This window comes from Magnolia sinica, chromosome 11 (assembly GCF_029962835.1).
Source record: "Magnolia sinica isolate HGM2019 chromosome 11, MsV1, whole genome shotgun sequence".
Taxonomy (NCBI): domain Eukaryota; kingdom Viridiplantae; phylum Streptophyta; class Magnoliopsida; order Magnoliales; family Magnoliaceae; genus Magnolia; species Magnolia sinica.
Genome location: NC_080583.1, coordinates 3,177,188 through 3,198,453, shown reverse-complemented (window position 1 = coordinate 3,198,453; position 21,266 = coordinate 3,177,188). Strand labels below are relative to the sequence as shown.

General features: G+C 40.6%; 2 protein-coding genes across 2 annotated transcripts; both read left to right on the top strand.

Annotated features, from left to right (window-relative positions):
• Positions 1 to 2,609: 2,609 nt before the first annotated feature.
• Positions 2,610 to 20,949, top strand: LOC131219072 (protein neprosin-like). Its single transcript, XM_058214056.1, has 11 exons — positions 2,610 to 2,904; positions 3,227 to 3,313; positions 5,235 to 5,447; positions 6,001 to 6,159; positions 8,124 to 8,177; positions 8,700 to 8,846; positions 9,251 to 9,614; positions 12,721 to 12,836; positions 14,152 to 14,235; positions 19,868 to 20,011; positions 20,456 to 20,949. Exons 1-11 carry the CDS (start codon positions 2,746 to 2,748, stop codon positions 20,813 to 20,815), a joined length of 1,887 nt encoding a protein of 628 aa, XP_058070039.1. The 5' UTR covers positions 2,610 to 2,745; the 3' UTR covers positions 20,816 to 20,949.
• On the top strand, positions 12,615 to 16,199 carry LOC131218576 (protein neprosin-like). Its single transcript, XM_058213187.1, has 3 exons — positions 12,615 to 12,836; positions 14,152 to 14,235; positions 15,479 to 16,199. The coding sequence occupies exons 1-3, from the start codon at positions 12,663 to 12,665 to the stop codon at positions 15,779 to 15,781; spliced, it is 561 nt and encodes a 186-aa protein (XP_058069170.1). The 5' UTR covers positions 12,615 to 12,662; the 3' UTR covers positions 15,782 to 16,199.
• Positions 20,950 to 21,266: the final 317 nt, after the last annotated feature.

The following is a 21,266-nucleotide window of genomic DNA, read 5'->3' as shown; positions in this document are numbered from 1 at the left end:
AGTCAATTCTCACTATTTTCTCTTGTGGGGTCACTTGAATTTTGGATCTGCCTCATTTTTGGGACAATATCTTAACATGATTTGAAAAAACAGATGAGCTGGGTGAATCAATCTTATTTTTGGGCTCATATCTTAACAGATTTTGAAAAAATAGATGAACGGACTAGATATTTTACAAACGTTATTGTGTACTCACCTAGATTCCTATCTAATGAAGATTCTATGAGAGGCTTTCACATGCGTGGAAAATTGTGACACATGTGGACAAAATCGTGACTCTTATTCTACATGGGTCAAAGCCTCGAGCATGGATGACTTGTAGAGGTGTACACGAACCGAGCTAGCTCGGTTAGCTCCCTCGACTTGACTCGGTTCGAAGCTGAGTTCGAGCAAGTCGAGCTGATTTTTTGAGCTCGAAAATGAGTTTGAGCCAAGTTCGAATAGCCCCCAGCTCGACTCAACTCGGATCGAGTCCAACTCCAATCCAGTTCGAATTGAACTTGGATCGAACCAGTTTGGTGACTCGGTTACTTTGCCATTGATTTTGCTCACCAACTGTTTGATCTAATGACTCAATGAAATGTGGCTGGTGGCAAGGAAGGTATGTACATGAAACAAATACCCTTTTTCTCCTTGTTTTTCTTGGTTTTTTATGGTGCTCAGAAGGTGTTTGATAAAATACCTGTAAAAATCATTGCCTCAGTTTGTAAAACAGTGAGATTTTGAAGTTGCAGTTCAGGTGTTTGTGGAAATGCCTCAATGGTGAACTCGGCTCTATTTTGGCTTGAACTTGGCCTGAGTTGGCCCGAGCTGCTGACCGAACTGAGCCGAGCTGACCAGTCAAGCTCGAGGACTGAGCCAAGCCGAGTTTGAGCTGAGGTCAGCCAGTGGCCGAGCCGAGTCGAGCTGAGGCCAGCTCGACTCATTTCAACTCGATGTACACCCCTAATTACTTGCAAGACTTTACTATAAATCTGAAGAAACCATTAATTCGATGGCAACGTAGAGATTTTTATCAATGCATGACTTGCCTGGATCTAATGGCTTTATGAGGATGAGATCCACACCATCGATCAGGTCCACCATGCATCTGCAAGTGGGTGAAGTTGAGATGGGGTACCATTAAAAACGTCCAAATTATTTGCAAGTCTCAGTCATGCATGTATGCCATCCAATCTATTCATTTGATGAGCTCCATTAGAATTAAAGGACACCCTTAAAATTAGGACACCCCAACACCCACGTTAGCCACCCCATGTGAATCGAAATTAAGATATTCAAGCAAGTCTAGTAGGGCAGTGATTAGAATTTCTCACCTGGGATTAAGTACCACCCACACCAGGATCTAGCTAGAGACAGACAGGTAGGCCCCACCATGATGTATATATTTTATCCATACTGTCCATCCATTTTTACAGATCATCTTAGAAGATGAGCCCAAAAATTAGGCAGATTTTAGGTTCAAGTGGACCACACCACAAGCAATAGTGGGGATTGAAAGCTTACCGTTGAAAACTTCTCGAGGGGCACATAAGTTATGGATCAAGCTGATATTTATGTTATCCCTTCGTACAGGTCTATGTGTATTTTTGAGCAGGTTGGATGGCTAATAAACATCCCGATAGGCCCTAGAAGGTTTTCAATGGTAGGAATTCAATCCCCACTGCTTCTATTGTGTGGTCCACTTGAGCCTTCAATCTGTCTTCTTTTTCGGTTCATGACTTAAAATGATATGTCAAAATGGATGGACGGTGTGGATTAAAAAAAATAAAAAATACATCACTGCTGGTCTCACGAATCCTCTTATAGAGTGTCCATCTCCAGTTAGGTCCTGGTGGGGTAGTAATCAAACAGCGCCCCTCACAAACCTATCCAACCCTCAATTCCAACATCCACATGAGCCACACGATGCTGTTACACGTAATTTTATACTATTCCTTATTGCTTGTGGTGTGACCCACTTAGTCTTCTCCCCGCGTAGCAATCGGTTCGCGCAAGTCACACGTTCTTCAATCAGGTTAGCGCAGTCCACTGGAGAAAACGTGTTTTTCACGTAGATGCTTTGATAGAATACATCCTCTGTATTGGTATGAAATGTTTCATTACTTTAGCCTTTCGATATATGGTTCTATTTCAATTATTCAAACTGGATATATGATGGGCCGGTCTCACCTTGGATGGAGGATACACAAGTAATGAAAACTTTTAAATTGAAATATTCTAACCTCTTGATCATTTCATCTAATACTTCACACATGGATGGTCTACTTAATCTTTTAATCATCAAAGGGTGGAAATAATAGGAGCTTTTTCTAGTATACCCCATCCAAAGTAGCTAGGGTCTATGGCATGCATATATTAACTTGAGTTCAACTGTGACTAAATTGTGGAAACAAAACATTAAAAAAAAAAAAAAAAAATTTAAGAAAATCCTAACCTCCTAATATTTGTGATTTTCAACTGTCCATTAAATGTCTACCAATCTTGATCATGAACACCACTTTTATTAGCAAGGTGGCCCACCAAATGATCCATTGGTCATGTGTCGCACATGCAAAAGAAACTCGTACTGATGATTGACTTCAATAAAACTAGTTTCACTTTATCACCTTTTCACCCCCTGGACGGCAAGTCAAGAGAGTTCCCAGCTCTTTCTAGAGCAACATTATAAATAGCCTCATTTGAGATAAAGTGTCCATCTACCTATCCTCTATTTCCTAAGAAGTTTCCATCTACCTATCCTCGATGTCCACTCCAATTAGTTGTAATAGTAGGATTTTGATTTTAGTTTTGTTGGCAATTTCTCTTGTTTATGGAAATGCAAGAAGTCTATCCAAAGAAGAATACATGGAATTGAAGGCACAGCTCAAGGTTCTTAATAAGCCTGCTGTCAAGAGCATTCAGGTGAGTTTTCTAACAATCACTACCATGTGATTCATTGCACCAGTGTTTATTATTATTATTATTATCATTATTATTATTTAAATCATCTGAAGCTTAGAGGGGTTTAGTTTTTAGTGATCCAAATCCTTTGTTTGGTGTCCCACTGGTGGAAGGGCTGAAAATTTCATGCATCAAAGCCACTCCCAGTCCTCTGATTCTACAAACAGATAAAGCTTAAAATCCATCATCATCATCATCATCAGCATTGTAATCACAGTCAACGGCATCCATGCCATCATTAGGATGTTTTTGAATATTGATGGAGGTTTGATGGTTCTTGTAGACTGAACATGGCGACATCTTCGATTGTGTGGACATGTATAAGCAACCTGCTTTCGATCATCCTTTGTTGAAGAATCACACTATCCAGGTATGTTTCTCTTTTATTATTATTATTATTATTATTATCTTCTTATTCTCTCTGATTTCCATTTATCAAAAACCATCATCAATGATGAATGGGCCATCCTATCCTAATCATTTAGAAATTAGTACACAAAATCTGTCTATTGATTTTTGCATAACTTCATTTTTTTTACTTTGTTGAGTGAAGTTTGACCATTGTGATTTTCAGTCCATGGCCCATTCATGAAAGTATGTGATAAATGAACGATTCAGATCACCCATGTGGAATAGATCTCCTTGGATAACATTATGTCACACAAAGTTTGGCCACTATAAAATATGAATGTTTGGTTTAAATGTTCAAAAATTATCATCACCATTAACATTAATATAATAAGAGGCCCATGCTTTAGTGATCCAGACCATTGAACTTATGGCTTCCATCATGGATGGACCATGCTCAAAGAAACTTGCCAATTGACGAATCTAACCTCTCATTTGTTGGCATGCAAATGCATTGTTAAGAACAATGATACTTATGGTCACATAATATTCGGTTATATGGGCTATCTGAAACATTGATCTGGACCATCCATCTGATCGAACCGACTCCCCAGCAGCCACTGCAGGGAAATCACGTCGATAGAATGATCACATACATTCTGATTTACTGTAGTACTTCATGTTCAAGTTTTGTGTGGCATGCAGTGATATGTGATTGGCATCCAACCCGTCCATTAGATGTGCACCTCCATGTTACGCTTACATTGTAGGATCCTGCATGATATATAACACACGTGGGCCACACCAAATGAAACAATGAGGTACTTGGGGAGGAGTGTGAGCATCATCGAAACTTCCAAATGGAATATAGGGCCCACTGTACTGGGTATACATCATCGAACGAGCATTCAGCCAAGAAGCCACACTATGATGAAGGAACATATATACCAAAACAGATCCCATTCCAAAACTCAAGTGGGCCACAACTAGGGGAGTACACCAACCGGGCTAGCCCGGTTAACTCACTCAACTCGGCCCGAAAAAGCTCGACTTGGCCCGACTTGGAACTGAGTTCGGTCCAGGACGAGCCATTTTCTTCAGACCAAAACTGAGTTCGGGCTGAGTTCAAACAGGTCCCAGTTTAGCCCGACTTAGTCCGAAACTCGACTTGACCCGACTTAGCCTTTATGATATATATCTATACCATGTGTTAAAAAACCCCAAATCCTTTCCCCTATTGATAGCCGCTGACTGGATAGCCTAGATAGTTGGATATGTTTCAAGTTATACACTGTCTACAATAAGATGTATAACTTGAACGGCCTAGATTCACCTAAATACAAAAAAGAATTATAATGTCCTCACTAGTTAGATTTTTTGTGGAGTGTATAGTTCAATTATCCAAACCGTTGATCGAGGGCTCTTATAAACTTGCTATAAGGTCCGAAACTGGCTCGAACTCACCCGATTGTTGACTGGGCCGAGTTCGCGCTGGACATGTTGGCCCGGCGATCGGGCCAGGCCAAGTTCGGGCTGGGTTTGGCTGGTGACCGGTCCGGGACGAGTTGAGCCCAGTTTGACTCGGTTCGGTCCGATGTAAACCCTAGCCACAACAAGTGAATGTATATAAGTTTTCAGTGTAATTGCACATTGCTGCATGTGGTGTGTCCCACCTGATTTTTTTAATTATGATTATTCTGGGATGTATGGTGAACAAAAGGTCTAGCGCCAGATGCACCGTTTAGATTCAGCATACGTATCTTGCCTTGTAATCATCGTACGATTTGAACTTATGGGATCGTTTCCCTTTTCAATTTCAATGATGACATGTTAGCCATTGTATTTCCATATGCATTTTTTTAATCCCTTTTCAATATTAATGATTACATGTTTATTTACATATGCATTTTTTTTAACGTCTGAGATTGTAACTCACTATGCAGATGAGGCCCACTTCCTATCCAGAAGGGATGGAAAATCAAGACCCTTTAAATGCCAATCTACATATTGGGCTTAAGGATGGTGGATGCCCACTTGGGACTGTACCCATTCGACGGACTAAAATGCAAGATTTAATGAGAACAAAATCTCTCTCTGATTTTGGTCGAAAAAATGTAGAAAATGGGTCCCAACTCAACTCCCCATCTGGTCATCACGTAAGTAATTTTTGTCGTTTTGGTATATTTATGCCGAAACGTGCAGGATCTGAGCCATTCATCAGTATCCAAGAGGCAGCATTTTCATTAAATTATATTGCTCTATGGGAACGCCTGGACAGCCTAGCCAACCGATCTGTGCCGTACATTGCGTCTAACCATCTAAATAACAGCCCTAAAAATGGATGGTCAAAACCATTTAATAAAAATAAATCAACAACTTGTGCCGTGTATTTGTTATGACCCATCATGAATTTCCTATGGCTCTACACAATCACTTCCATCAGAAGATCCCCATCATCCGAGCTATGGCTTGGAAAATGGATGGGTAGGATAGCTGTGATTTTCAGATCGAAGGAAATAAAATGTGAGCTCAACCTAGTGGACGGTTCCGATTGGTTTGCTGGAGTGTCCAAATGGCACAATGCTACTAGGACAGCTATAAGTTACAGTGATAGCGCTGGCTCGCTGGCGAATTTTTCTGTTGGAGCAAAAAATAAATAAATTCTCGGTGATGTATTTAACACTAATCTACTTGTTTTCTTTGATCAAGTATGCAATTGCAAACTTGCGTGATCAGGTGCTAGGAACCCGAGTGACTATGAATGTGTGGGACCCAATACTTCAAGATCCAAGTCAATTCAGTTTGGCCCAGTTATGGATTGTCAATGACCAATCAGATCAACTCAATACGATAGAGGCTGGATGGATAGTAAGTTTGCAGCATATGTTGTGAAAGAAAAAAACGATTTTTACTGGAATCAATATTTTACTAATGGTGTTGGATAGAGGTGGGCACCGGACGGCTCGATCTGGCTAACTCAACTCTCATCCAACTCGTTTAGATCCGACTCCACCCAAACCGAATGGGTGAGTCGTTCCGAACTGAGTAGGCTTCGCCCAATCCGAACTCAAACCGAGTCGAGTTCGAGTTACCTAGTAACTTGACCCGACTCGACCTGAAACTCGATCCGGTTGGACCCGACTCGATCCGAACCTGACTCTCTAACCCTACTCGCATAGACTACATTGACCCGATCCCAAAATCTTTCTCCCTCCCTCATCCTCCTCATCTTCTAAGCTCGACAACCACCCACCACCATCACCCTCTTCTCCACTCTCTCGGTCTCTCCCTCCCTCATCTCTCAATCTAACTCAGTGCGAACTCAACCCGACTTCGTACTTCTTAATGGATCGGACTTGGTATGAATTAGTCCAGGCTAGACCGGACTTGGATCGAGTCAGGCATGCTGGACTCGGTATCAAGTCGGATCGAGTTCGGGTCATGCCTATTTCAAAACCGGATCAAGTCGAGTCAGCCCTAACTTGGTCTGACTCAATTCAATGCCCAACTCTAGTATTGGAAATGCTTTTTGAGGGATGAAATTGCAAAAATGCCCCCAATTGATTTTCTTTTCTTTTTTTTTCTTTTTTTTTTGGGAGGGAGGGTTGGGGGCACATGGTCCATGTATAATATCCAATCCATTAAGTGTATGTAACACACCATGGTGACAAGAGGAACAAATCATCGGATCTTTCAGATCAGATGGGATATATTTGAATTGGGATATTTGAACGGTATACATTAGTTTTCTGAATCACCTTATGATTTGATCCACCTTATTTTAGGTTCATCTAAGAGGGCAGCAATGTAATTTCTCTTTTTAAAAAGCACTACCAGTCTGGCGGCACTATTTGGTAAAATCAATTGAGGAATTTTGGGGTAAAAGTCCAATTTTATTTATTTATTAGTTTTTTTTAAAATTTAAATTCTGTTAAAAATCCCGTCTTATTATTATTATTATTATTATTATTTTCAAAACACATCATGTGAGTTTACTTCTCACTAATAAGGCCCAGATTCGTGCCGTTGACAGCCCCATTTTGGATTCTGGAGATGATTTTAGATCCAAACATGTTTCAAACTGACTTTGACCAGATGCAATGGTATAACCGATTGGATCCTGGGCCCTTTATTCAAACCCGATTTACTGGAATCGAATTTCTCAGGTCCAGGCATAAGTGGGCCTGCATGGGATGAAAATCTGACCATAATGACTAATATGCAAAATAGTTATCGAGCTCTCCATCTCCATTCATAAGACAGTAGTAAAGATGTATAAGATCCAGACCGTTCATCTGCTAGGCCCCTTTATGGATGGGCTGCACCTATAAACTTAGGCTGTTCAGATGAATTTTTCCTCTGATTTGATGATTTTTGTTGATTAGAAACCGATGGTTAGAAAACAGTCTGACTAATGATTTACATACAATGGGCATTAATTCTCCCATAAGGGGCTACGATCATCTCGACCGTTGGCTTATGGCACAGCAGATAAGCTGTCTGGATGTCATACTCGTGTGTCACGTATGTAGATATATAGAGTGCTTGATAACTAATTTAATTTAGATGATTCTTCCCATGCACCTTACCCTCTACCTTGCGAATACACCCCAACGTGCCATCTATTTTGGCATCCAAGCCGTCCAAAAGGTGGTCCTCATGATACAAATCTGCTGGCCCAATAATTAGTTCGATCCATCAAACAAGGCATATGTTACAAAAACGAAAGATTAACGGTCCGATTTGATGTAAAATGCGTTTTCCACTTGATGAGTAGATTAGATTGATTTTTCACGATAACTCACGGTCCGCTGAGCTTCTAATTTCCTCAGGTATATCCTGGATTATTTGGCCACTCGAATCCACTGCTATTTGTGTATTGGACAGTAAGCTTCACAACCATCAATCTCTGCTTACCTACATACAAACCATTGATCGGTTGATCGGTACCGTCCAATTAATGGGTCACATCTTGAAGTGGCCAGAACAGAAGTTATTCCCATGTATCTCAATTGGTGATACCGATTATCCGGTCTGTTATCATGGTACTCTATCTGAGTAAGGCCATCAATATGCATGCAGTCAGCCACCTATTCGTGGCATGCATTTTCGCCATGCAAAGCTGTCCAAATCATGGGGCCTGTTTGGATCAGATCATGACCCAAGAAATAAGAGGGTAAAAGGATAATCTTAACCGTCAGATTGGCAGCTACCAAATAGAACGTTAAAAATTAAAAAAGAAAGTAAAGGTCAAGATTCTACAAATCAGACTGTTAGAATCGTATAGTCAATCTGATTTTGGGACCGTCACCCATCTACACTATGCCCCATGATTTGGACGGTTTGGATGGTTATAATTTTGTAGAAGAAAATACTTTACTTACATGGATGTATATTTGTAATATCAGGCAGATGATTACAGGAGTACAGGCTGCTACAATCTATTGTGCGCTGGTTTTGTACAAGTTAGCAGAGATATACCCGTTGGCTCTACCATACAACCAACTTCTACCTACGATGGATATCAGACGGAAATCACCCTCCAAGTATTCAAGGTGCCTTACATCTCTCATTCTTATTAGGGAATGGGCCTGGCTGGCCCATTGGGCTTCTGGCATGGTCGGTTATGTATGATTACTGTACGTTTGAGATGTATGCGGCCCATGCACGATACTTATGTGGAATCCAAACCATGAATCTGGTGCAGCTCCCAATGTTCACCATACATACCAGGAACCATCTTGATCCAAAATTGAGGTGGGACACACTGCAGGGAGCAATGTACAACCATGCTTAAAAACTAAGTTATGGTGTGTCCGTTGATCATGGTGGGACACATCTGTTGAATGGGTTAGATGATACATAATCTGGAAGTTTCTATGGTGGACCCACTTGATGAATGGTTCCTGTGTTCAGTCCAACTAGTGGGCCTCAACTGATCTGGTTGCTACTTTTACAGGATCCAAATAGTGGTGATTGGTGGCTGACAATAGGAGACAATAACATACAAGTGGGCTATTGGCCAAAGTCCCTGTTCACAACCTTAGCTGACAGTGCATCTTTAGTTCAATGGGGTGGTGAAATAGTCACAACTGAAAGCACCCAAAGCCCTCAGATGGGCAGCGGCCATTTTCCTGATGAAGGGTTTAGAAAGTCCTGTTATTTGAAAAAGCTGATGTTTGTGGACAACACCAACACCTTTAAAGACATCCCTGACAACACCTTTCTCTACGAAGATTTGACTCAGTGCTACAGAGTGATTGATGGTGGGAACTTAGGTGGCGATTGGGGTAGGCATTTCTATTTTGGTGGGCCAGGTGGATGCTAGACTCTAGGCTGATGGTGGATTTTCAATGTTTTTATGCACTGTGTAAGCTTGACTCACATATGGGTTTGTTTTCCAGATAAGTAATAAATAAAAATCGCTACCATGCTTTTCTTATATAATCAATTAACTCTTTTCATTATTTTGATCATAAAATATGATGTCTTATGGTAGTTATAGGGCACAGGAATCTGGCACGACTCGAGTCGTGTGTATACACACACACATCATGATGGGACCCCATTACGGAAACGGATTGGCTACTCCCCCCACCTGCCAATGGCTGATGGTCAGTGCTCTGTGGGCACCACCATGATATAGGTGTTTCATCCATGCCGTCTAACTATTTTTCTAGATCATTTTATAATACGAGACCGAAAATGAAGTATATCCCAATCTCAACTAAACCACATTACAGGAAACAATGTTGAATGAGCTTCGACCGTTAAAAACCTTTTAGGGGCCATAAAAGTTTTGGATCAAGCTCATCTTTGTTTTTTTACCTTCATTTGGGCTTGCATGACCTAATCAACCGATTGGATGTCAAATAAAAATTACAGTGGACCTTAGGAGGATTTTAATGGTGGGTATCCAATCACTATTGTTTTCTGTGGCATGGTCCATCTGAGATTTATTTTCCTCTTATTTTTTAGTATAAAGCCATAAAATTATCTCTAAAAATGGATAAACCAAATGTATGAAACACATACATCGTAGTAGGGCCCACTCCGGCTGGCAGGAGAGTAGCTAGTCCGTTTCCCCACCGAACTTGTTGATGTAAATACACCAGCCAATCCGCTTCCGGCTTTCTCGAGCAAATCCGGCGTCTGACGATATGACATTATAAAAAAGAGGGGAGGCGGATTGGCTCGTGTACTGTGTACCACCAGCAAGTTTCTGTGTGTCGTCTCACGAGGTATGCGTTATATCCAAATTGTCTATTCATTTGGTGAGCTCTCAGGGCATCAAAACAAAAATAAGACAAATCTAAATATTAAGTGGACCACACTGCAAAAAACAATGGGGGGATTGAACTTCTACCATTGAAACCCTTTTTGGGACACAAGTTTTGGATCAATATGAAACATTTTTTCCTCTTCATTTAATTCTTGGTGACCTGATTGGATGGAAAATAAGCGTTATGGTGGGCCTATGAATTGTTTAAAGGTGAAAATCATTATCTCAACTGCTATTTTTGTTGTGGTCCAGATGATCTTTGGGTATGATTCATTTTTTGGATAATGCTCTAAAATAATCTCTAAAAATAAATGAATGGTATAAATATAATAAATACTTCACTGTGGGGCCATGTTACTTTGATCTCCTTTCAACTGTTGGTACAACTCGGAGCTACAGGGGCATCAGTGCTCGTCTTCGAGGGACACGTACCTACAGCAGCTATATAGCTGATGTGTGGTACACTAGCCAAAGCGGTGAGAGGAACATACGTGGAAAAGGTGGATGGAATGATGACTATCATTATACAAGGGCGAAATGTCTCCTCGATCGAACTTGTATTACTTGCAAGACTTTGCCATTGACCCAATAAACTATTAATTCGATGGTGATGTGGAGATTTTTAGCAAGGCATGCATGACTTAACCTGTTTCCAACGACTTCATGTGGATGAGATCAACACCATTGATCAGGTCCGGCACGCACCTTCAAGTGGGAGAAGTTGAGATGGGGTCACTACCATTAAGAACTTCCAAATTATGTGCAAGTCTCTGTCATGCATGAATCCCATCCAACCATTCTTTTGATGTGCCTTGTTGGAACGGAAAGACGGTACCTTTAAATTTAGGACACTCTAACATCCAAAATAGCCCCATCATGTGAATCAAAATTAAGATTTTTCATAAAGTTTAACGGTTTTTCAATTCAGTGGTAAATACCCTGCGAATGGACAATAATTATTTCATCTAGTATATAAAACATTATTTCCGTGCTTGATTTGACTAGCTTCTCTTTAGACGCGAAAATTGAAAATGCTACAAAATATTTTTGGGTCCCACTTTAATGTATAGTGCTTATCCATACCGTTCATCCGTTATGCTAGCTGAGTTTATGACATGAGCCCATCCACGTAAAAATTAGGACACTCCAGCATCCACTTTAGCCACACCATGTGAAACAAAATTAAGATTTTCCGAAAAGTCTAAAAGTCCACTTATTAGAAGTTAGATAATGGATACCCAGTGGAAGGATTTCTCATTAAAATAATATGTATTCTCTGATTCTCTTCTCACAAATAGCTCAGATTGGATACTACCCATTCGGACCTAGCTAGAGATGGACAATCCTGTCGGGGCTCATCATGATGTATATATTTTATTCATGTGTTCTATCTATTTTGGTATACATTTTAGGAGATGAGCCCAAAAGGAAAGTAGATTGAAGGTTCAAGTGGGTCACACCACAAGCAGCAGTGGGATTGAAATCTTACGATTCAAAACTTCTTGATCGGCATAGGAGTTTTGGATCAAGTTGATATTTATGTTTTCCCTCCATACAAGTCTGACCTTATGAGCAGGTTAGATGGATAATAAACATCACGATCGGCCTTGGGAAGTTTTCAATGGTAGGAATTCAATCCCCACCGCTTCATATGGTTTGGCCCACTTAAGCCTTAAATCTGACTCCTTTTTCGGCTGATGACTTAAAATAATCCTTCAAAATGGATGTAAGACGTGGATAAAACAATACATCACGGTTGACCCAAAAAAATCAAGAAAATCCTAACCTTCTAATATTTGTCATTTTCAACCGTCCAGTATGAAATGTCTGCCCATCTTGACTAAATGTCCACCACTTTAATTAGCAACGTGGCCCACCAAATGACCCATTGGTCATGTGTAGCACATGGAAATTAAAGAAACTTGCACTGATGATTGACTTTAATAAAAACTAATTTCCCTTTCTCACCTTTCCAGACCGTGTACGGCAAGTCAAGAAAGTTCCAAACTCTATCTAGAGCAACATTATAAATAGCCTCATTTGAGATAGAGTGTCCATCTACCTATCCTCTATTTCCTAACAAGTTTCCATGAACCAATTCTCGATGTCCACTCCAATTAGTTGTAGTAGTAGGATTTTGATTTTAGTTTTGTTGGCAATTTCTCTTACATATGGAAATGCAAGAAGTCTATCCAAAGAAGAATACATGGAATTGAAGGCAAAGCTCAAGGTTCTTAATAAGCCTGCTGTCAAGGGCATTCAGGTGACTCTTCTAACAATCACTACCATGTGATTCATTGCACCAGTGTTTTTTCTTCTTTTCTTTTTTTTAAAATCATATGAGGCTTACGTCTAGAGGGGCCTAGTTTTTAGTGATCACCCAAATCCTTGTTTGGTGTCCCACTGATGGATGGGCTGAAAATTTCCTGCATCAAAAGCACTCCAAGTTCTTGTGATGATCACATACATTTCAAACAAGTAAATACTACATGTTTGAACTTTGTGGGGCCCACCTGTGATGTGAGTGTGGAATCCAAACTGCGGATCCATTGTGCTAAGACAAAACTTAGGTGGAAGACATACACAGCAATAGGGCTGTACACAAGTCAAGTTAGCTCGAAAAGCTCGCTCGACTCGGCTCGAATCAGCTTGGATTGACTCGGCTTAAAAGGCTGACTCAAGGTGAGTCAAGCTTGTTTACTATCGAGTTGAGTTCAAGCCAAGTTCAACCATGGTGTATTTCAACTCGACTCGACTCAACTTGAAGCTCGAGCTCGAGCTCGACTCGGTTCAAGTAATATATTTTAATGATATATATATATATACAAAAGTTTTAAAAAAGAAGTTAAAACTTAAAAGTTTTTACTTAAAAAATCTTACCCAACCCTACCCATCCTCATTCCCTCTTTTTCTTTCCCATACCCTACCGAGGTAAACTTGACTCAACTCGAGGTAAACTTGACTCAACTCGAACCACTAGCTCGACTCGAAAGCTTTAGCAAACAAGCCAAGCTTCAATGTTTGAGCTCGAGCTCTAGCTCGAACTCGCGTATAGCATGGACGAGTCAAGCCAAGCTTAGCCCACCTTGACTCGACTCGGCTCGATGTACAGCCCTACGCAGCAACGGACGATCAAGCTTAAAAGTGTGTGTGTGTGTGTGTGTGTGTGTGTGTGTGTGTGTTCACATGGTGTGGCCCGCAAAAGTTTTGGAACGGCCATTAAACTGTCTCTTCAACGTTGTGGGGCATAAGTAATGGTTGAGCTGGATGGCATACACACTACATGGTTGATCCCACGTTCCATCTAATGGAAGGGTTGGATTGCACCCACACATCACTTGCTATGGAGTGTCCTGGTTCAAACTCCGCAGCCAATCCAAGCCGTCTCCACGCTTCTATGTCTACATGGGCCTGTTTCTTTAATTCAAAAATACAAATAATAATAATAATAATAATAATAATAATAATAATAATAATAAAAAAAGCTTAATACACCACCATCATCATCATCCTAATCAACGGCTACGCTATCATTAGAATGTTTTTGAATATTGATGGAGGTTTGACGGTTATTACAGACTCAACATGGTGATATCGACTGTGTGGACATGTATAAGCAGCCTGCTTTCGATCATCCTTTACTGAAGAATCACACAATCCAGGTCTGTCTTTCTTTATTTACTTTTTTATTTATTCCTCTTATTTCCATCCATCCGGATCCATCATGAATGGGCCATCCACCAAAGTCACAACAATATCTATTTGGTTTTTGGTCCATGGCTCATTAATTCATGGAAGCTTGTGATAAATGAACAGTTCGGATCACCCCATTGATCTCAGATTATCATCACCATTATTATAAAAATTAGAGGCCCATGTTTTAGTGATCAAAACCGTTAAACTTGTGGGTCCCATCATGGATGAACCATGCTCAAAGAAACTTGCCAATCTCACAAATTTAATCTTTTATTTGTTGGCATGCAATGCATTGTTAAGAAGAAAGACACTTGTAGTCACATCAAATTCAGTCATGTAGCCTACCTGAGACATTGATCCGGACCATCCATCTGATCAAACTGTTGAAATCACGTTGATAGAATGGTCCTAACAATCTGATCCAACCAGATGCACCAGGATTACCTTGTAAAAGTGGTTGCCACAAGACATGGACCAGTCAAGTTCAGGCCCATCAGATGGAGATTCAAGACTGTCCTTTTTGTGGGCCGTGTATCAGATGATCGCCTGATCTGAGTTTGAATAGGATTCTGAACATCTATTTCTTGAAATTAAACATACTAACAATCAAAGTTCTTAATAGAGGAATGATCACATGGTGATATGTTCTGAGTTATGTGTGGCCCATGGTGATATGTGATTGTCATCCAACCCGTCCATTAGGTGTGCACCCTGATGTTAGGCTTACATCTCAGAATCCTACATGATCCATAGCACAGGTGGGCGACACCAAATGAAACAATGGGGTAATTGGGGAGGAGGGCCCCTTTCATAGAAACTTCCAAATGGAATCTGGGGTCCACCATATTGTGCATACATCATCGAAGACATAACAAAACACAACCTATTCCAAAACTCAAGTGGACCACAACAAATGATTATATATTTTTTAGGTGTGATTGAACATTACTGCCTATGGTGTGTCCCACCTGACGTTTTGAATTGGGATGATTCTATAGATGTAAGGTGAGCAAAAGGACTAGCACCGGATGCACGATTTAGATTCATTATGCATATCTTGATTTAGATTCAGCATGCATATCTTGCATGGTAATTATCATACATTAGAACTCGTATGTGACTGTTTCCCTTTACAATATCAATGATTACGTGTTTGGCATTCTATTTCTATATGCATTTTTAACATCTAGATTGTAATTCACTATGCAGATGAGGCCCACTTCCTATCCAGAGGGGATGGGAAATCAAGACCCTTCAAATGCCAATCTAGAGATTGGGCTTAAAGATGGTGGGTGTCCACTTGGGACCGTACCCATTCCACGGACTAAAATACAAGAGTTAATGAGTGCAAAGTCTATCTCTCATTTTGGCAGAAAAAATCTGGAAAATAGACGACTATACTCCACAGCTGGTCATCATGTAAGTACTTTTTTTTTTTTTTGGTGGATTTATGCAGACACGTGCAGGATCCAAGCCGTTCATCAGGATCCAAAAGGTATCATTTTCATTTAGTGCTCTATTGGGAAACATGCACAGCCCAGCCAACTCATCTGTGTCGTACATTAGGTCTAACAATCTGAACAATAGCCCTACAAAATGTATATTCAAAACCATTTTAGAAAAATAGGCCTAATCTACAAATTGTGCTGCGTATTTTTTGCGGTCCATCATGAATTTTCTATGGCTCTAAGCAATCACTTTTATTGAAAGATCTTAATTATCAGATATATGGCTTGTAAAATGGATGGCTATAAGAAATAATCCTAATTCATGGATCACTGATGTTCAAACGGAAGCAAATGTGCAAATGTCACAATTTACTTGGATCGCTATAAGTAACGGTAATAGTATCGGCTCATTTTTCTTCTGGAAGAAAAGAAAAAGGAGCATACTCTTATTAGATGATGTATGTAATACTAATCCACTTGTCTTCTTTTTATCAAGCATGCTATTGCAAGTTTGTCTAGTCAGGTGTATGGAACCCAAGTGACTATGAATGTGTGGAGCCCACAACTACAAGATCAAAGGCAATTCAGCCTGGCCCAGTTATGGCTTCTGAATGGCGCAAATGATCAGCTCAATAGCATAGAGGCTGGATGGCATGTAAGTTGCTGCATCTACTAATGAAAAGTAAGAAAGAAGTAATTGATCTTTACATCTTCTTCTTCTTCTTTTTATTATTATTATTTTTTTCAAAACATATTATGGAAGTAAAAGAGGTAAATGGAAAGATTTTGGAGTAAATGAAGGTAAATACCATCTCAGGTGTGTTAAGGGCCTGTTTGATTTTTCAAAGCAGGTGTAAATACCATAATAATTACCCTTTCACCCCGTTTGAAAATTAATTGTAATTTCTACCTTGGAAACCGGTTCAAAAGAGCTAATTTAATTTTTTTTTAAACCCCACAGTGAGGTATATGATATATCCGTTCCGTCCATCCGTTTCATCGCAATATTTTGAGGCATAAAATGAAAAATGAAGCAGATCCAACACGTATGGCGTGGTCCACTTGAGTTTTGGATATTCCTCTATTTTGAGTTCATGCCATAAATTCATCTCGCATAATGGATGAACGGTGCGGATAAGTGAAACACATCTCTGTGGGACCCACAAATATTTTGCAATGTTCTCATTTGTGTCCAAAAAGTTGGTAGTCAAATGAAGCACGGGGAAAATGTCGTAAATGCCTGAATTGGAAAATCATTCATGCATTGGGGAAAAATATTGTAAATGCGAGTAAATGTATGAAAATGAAATGAAATGGGAGTAAATAGACATGTAAATGAATTCCTTTCCATCAAAGAGGATTTGGAAGTAAACCGCTGAGATGCCTTTTTGAGCTCCCGGGAATGTCACACAAGTAAATGAAGGTGGCATCACGCACATGTCTGCCATACAAGGCATGCTAATGATTCTCCAAAATAATTCAATGGCTATGTCACTAAAATCACACCAATGGAATGATTCAAACCATCCAAGGTTGGCCATCAAAATGGATTGTTAAAAAAGCATTCACAAGTGCTTGTTTGTGATCTTTACATTTGTGACCCACAGGCTTAAAGGTTTTCATTTTTTGCTAAAGTATATATACTTCAATGGGCTTATTACAACTATTTTGTAAAATATCATGTATGTACACTTTGTTAAAACTAAATTTGAATATCACAAGTTTTCTTAAGAATATATTTAAATTTTCTAATGCATTCTTATTCCTCCTATTTACTCCTATCCTAACAAAATATTTGAATTTCAAATTCATTTTATTTACTCTTATCGAAATGCAACTGAGTAAGTCATTTATTCCTAATCCATTTAGTACCTCTTATTCCATGTCCCATTTACCTCCGTTTACCAGCTCGTAATCAAGCCCTAAAATAAGGCCCAGGTATTTATTGTTAATGACCCTATTTAGTAGTCTATAGGTGATTTTAGATCCAAACTCATTCCACACATGTTTCAAACTAGCTTTGACCAGATGCAATTAGAGCTGGACATCGAGTTGAGTCGGACTGAGTTAGGGCTGACCCGACTCGATCTGGTTTTAAAATAGGCTTGACCTGACTCGACCCGACTCAATACTGCGAATCCATCATGCCTAACCTGATCCGAGTCTGGGTCTAGCCTGGACTAATCTGAACCGAGTCCGACCAAGTCAAAAGTACCGTTTTGAGTCGAGTTGGCACCGAATCATATTGAGAGATGAGGGAGGGAGGAAGTGGAGAGAGAGAGAGAGAGAGAGAGAGAGAGAGAGAGAGAGAGAGAGAGAGAGAGAGAGAGAGAGAGAGAGAGAGAGGAGGAAGAGGAGGGTGGTGATGGTGGTGGGTGGATGCCGGCCTTGGAAGAGGAGAGAGAGAGAGAGAGAGAGAGAGAGAGAGAGAGAGAGAGAGAGAGAGAGAGAGAGAGGTAATGGTGATGGGTGGCTATCGGGCTTGGAAGAGGAGGATGAAGGATGGAGAGTGAGAGTTTGGGATCGAGTCGAGGTCGAGTGCGGTGGATAAGGTTAGAGATATTAATAAATTAGGATTTTTTATTCTATATATACTCAAATCCTAATCAAGTAAGGTTTTGAATCGAGTCAAGTTTGACCGGATCGAGTTACCCAATAACTCAGACTCGACTTTGTTTGAGTTCGGATTGGGCGAATCCTACTCGATTCCGACAGACTCACCCATTCGGTTCGGATCGAGTCGGGTCTGAACGAGTTGGACGAATCGAGTCAGGTGAGTCGAGTCTTCCCATGCCTAGCTCTGATATAGCCCATTGGATTGGATGCCGGCTCGTTTGTTCAAACCTGATTTAGGAAATGGGATTCCCTTAGTCGGGTCCAGTGACTGGCATGGCAGAATGGGACGAAAGTATGACTAATAACCAAATGACTAATATGCAAAATAGTTATTGACCCTATATCTCCATTTATATTACAGTGGCAAAATGAATCGAATCAAGACCGTTCATCTGCTAGGCCCTGTTATGGATGGGCTGCACCTGTAAACTTAAGCCAGTCAGATGAATTTATTCACTGATTTGATGATTTTTGTTGATTAGAAACAGATGGTTAAAAAATAGTTTTTTTTTTTGGGTTAGCTTGTCAGTACACACCCATGTCAGTGCGCACACTCCATGTTAGCCACCCCGCTAGGGATTGATACCAAGACCTCGGTGTTGAAACGAGGTATCTTCACTCAGTCTGCCAGTTGAGGTATGGATCTCCCATAAAGGGCTACTGTCGTCCCGACTGTTGGCTTAAGGCCCAGCAGATGAGCTGTCACGATCTCACACACGTGTGGCACGGGTGTAAATAGATAGAATTTCTCGATAACTGATTTACATGATTGTTCCCATGTACCTTACCCTCTACCATGTGCATACATACCAACGTGCCACATATTAGGACATCCAAGCCGTCCAAAAGGTGGTCCTCACGATTTCAATTTACTGTCACAAAAATCAGTTTGATTCATCAAACGGCCCACATTTTACAAAAATGGAAGACTGACTGTGATAACTGTCCCTTGATCATTGTACTCTTTAATTCATGACGACTCTGACATCTGAGCTTCTAATTTCCTTAGGTAAATCCTGGACTGTATGGCGACTCGGTTCCACGGCTGTTTGTATATTGGACAGTAAGCTTCACAACCGTCAATCTCTTCTTACCTAAAAACCGTTCATGGGTTGATCAATACCATCCAATTAATGGGCCACCTCTTTTGGTCTGTTAGAATGGTACTCTAACAGAGTAAGGCCATCAATATACACGCAATCAGCTACCAAACGGTGTCACGCATCTACACAACGCAGAACTGTCCAAATCATGGAGTTTGTTTGGATCAGCTCATGACCCGAGAAAGAAGAGGGAAAAAAGGACGATTCCAACCGTTAGATTGGTGGCTATCAAATGGAGCGTAAAAAAAGAAACTAAAGGTCAAGATTCAACCAATTAGACTTGATCTATTGGAGGTTGAAACCCTCCAGTCAATCTGATTTTGACACCATGGCCCATCTACACTATACCCTATGATTTGGACGGTTTGGATGGTCATTCTTTTGTAGGAGAAAATACTTACACTAATTTAGATGTATATTTGTAATATCAGAGAGATGGTTACGGGACGGGCTGCTACAATCTAAAGTGCCCTGGTTTTGTACAAGTTAGCAGAGATATAGCCGTTGGCTCTACCATACAACCATCTTCTACCTACAACGGAGATCAAAGGGAAACCACCTTCCAAGTATTCAAGGTACCTCATATCTCTCTCGTTCTTATCAGGCAATGGGCCTTCCTGACCCATCAGGCTTCTGGCCTGACCCACAATATGGGCCTGGGCCTAAAATTTGAGCCTGTTTACCCAACCTGGCCCGTTTGTGGTACCATGGTCAATTTTGCTATGACCACACATTCCATATAGAAGTTTCTATGGTGGCCACAATCCTACCCAATGGCCTCTTCTCTCTCCAGGTGGCCCTGCTTGAATTTGTTGTTTTTTATGTCTTAAATCTAGTCAGAAATATGGCCTTTCGAACAGTGCTCAATCCTATCGAGAATTTTCAGATTTTCTTTAGTTGGTTGCTGTCCCTTACAGAATCTTGGTCAAGGACATTCTAAAAGTGTGCCCACTTGATGAATGGTGCCTGTGTCCAGTCCACCTATTTGAACTCACCTCATCTGACTGCTACTTTTGCAGGATTCAAGTACTGGTAATTGGTGGCTGATATACGGAAACACTCAAGTAGGCTACTGGCCCAGGTCACTCTTCACAAGCTTAGCTGACAGTGCCTCTCTAGTTGAATGGGGTGGTGAGGTGTATACTGAAAGCACCCAAAACCCACCGATGGGTAGTGGCCATTTTCCTGATGAAGGGTTCAAAAAGGCCTCTTATATGAAAAAGCTGATGTTTGTGGACAACACCAACACTTTAAGAGACATCCCCAGTAACAGCCCTCTCTATCAAGATTTGCCTCAGTGCTACAAGGTGATTGATGGTGGTAACTTAGGTGGGGATTGGGGTAGGCATATCTATTTTGGTGGGCCAGGAGGATGCTAGAGTTGTGATGGACGGTGGATTTTCAATGTTTTTATGCACTGTAAGCTAGACTCATATATGGGTTTTCTAAATAAGTAATAAATAAATGGGGGATTTATCAAAAATTCCCTACACTGCTTTTCTTATTTGATTAAGTACTTTCTTCGATTATTTTGATCACAACGTATGATGTCCATCATAGTCTTAAGGCACAAGAATCCCACATGACTCATCTGAGTCGACCCGGACTCAGCCGGATGAGGTCTGGTTTAAAAGTGAGTTGTGGCTCGACTCTTCAGACCTGATGAGTCAGCCGCCGTGTCTTAAAGCATGGTCCCACCTCTCATTAGAGGTGACAGTGGGCTGGACCATTCTATACCCGGGCTCAGCCCTACAATGTAATGCCCAGGGGCCAGGGCTTAGTTCAGACCTATATCCACATGGGCAGGCCCAAAAATAATAAAAAAAAAAT

Bases quoted from the DNA above. Each gene is read 5' to 3' on its own strand.
- LOC131219072 (XM_058214056.1), top strand. From the start codon at position 2,746: ATGTCCACTCCAATTAGTTGTAATAGTAGGATTTTGATTTTAGTTTTG. The intron at 8,847-9,250 runs GTGCCTTACATC...CTACTTTTACAG, and splicing joins TCACCCTCCAAGTATTCAAG to GATCCAAATAGTGGTGATTG. The intron at 14,236-19,867 runs GTCTGTCTTTCT...TTGTAATATCAG, and splicing joins TGAAGAATCACACAATCCAG to AGAGATGGTTACGGGACGGG.
- LOC131218576 (XM_058213187.1), top strand. From the start codon at position 12,663: ATGAACCAATTCTCGATGTCCACTCCAATTAGTTGTAGTAGTAGGATT. The intron at 12,837-14,151 runs GTGACTCTTCTA...CGGTTATTACAG, and splicing joins CTGCTGTCAAGGGCATTCAG to ACTCAACATGGTGATATCGA. The intron at 14,236-15,478 runs GTCTGTCTTTCT...TTCACTATGCAG, and splicing joins TGAAGAATCACACAATCCAG to ATGAGGCCCACTTCCTATCC.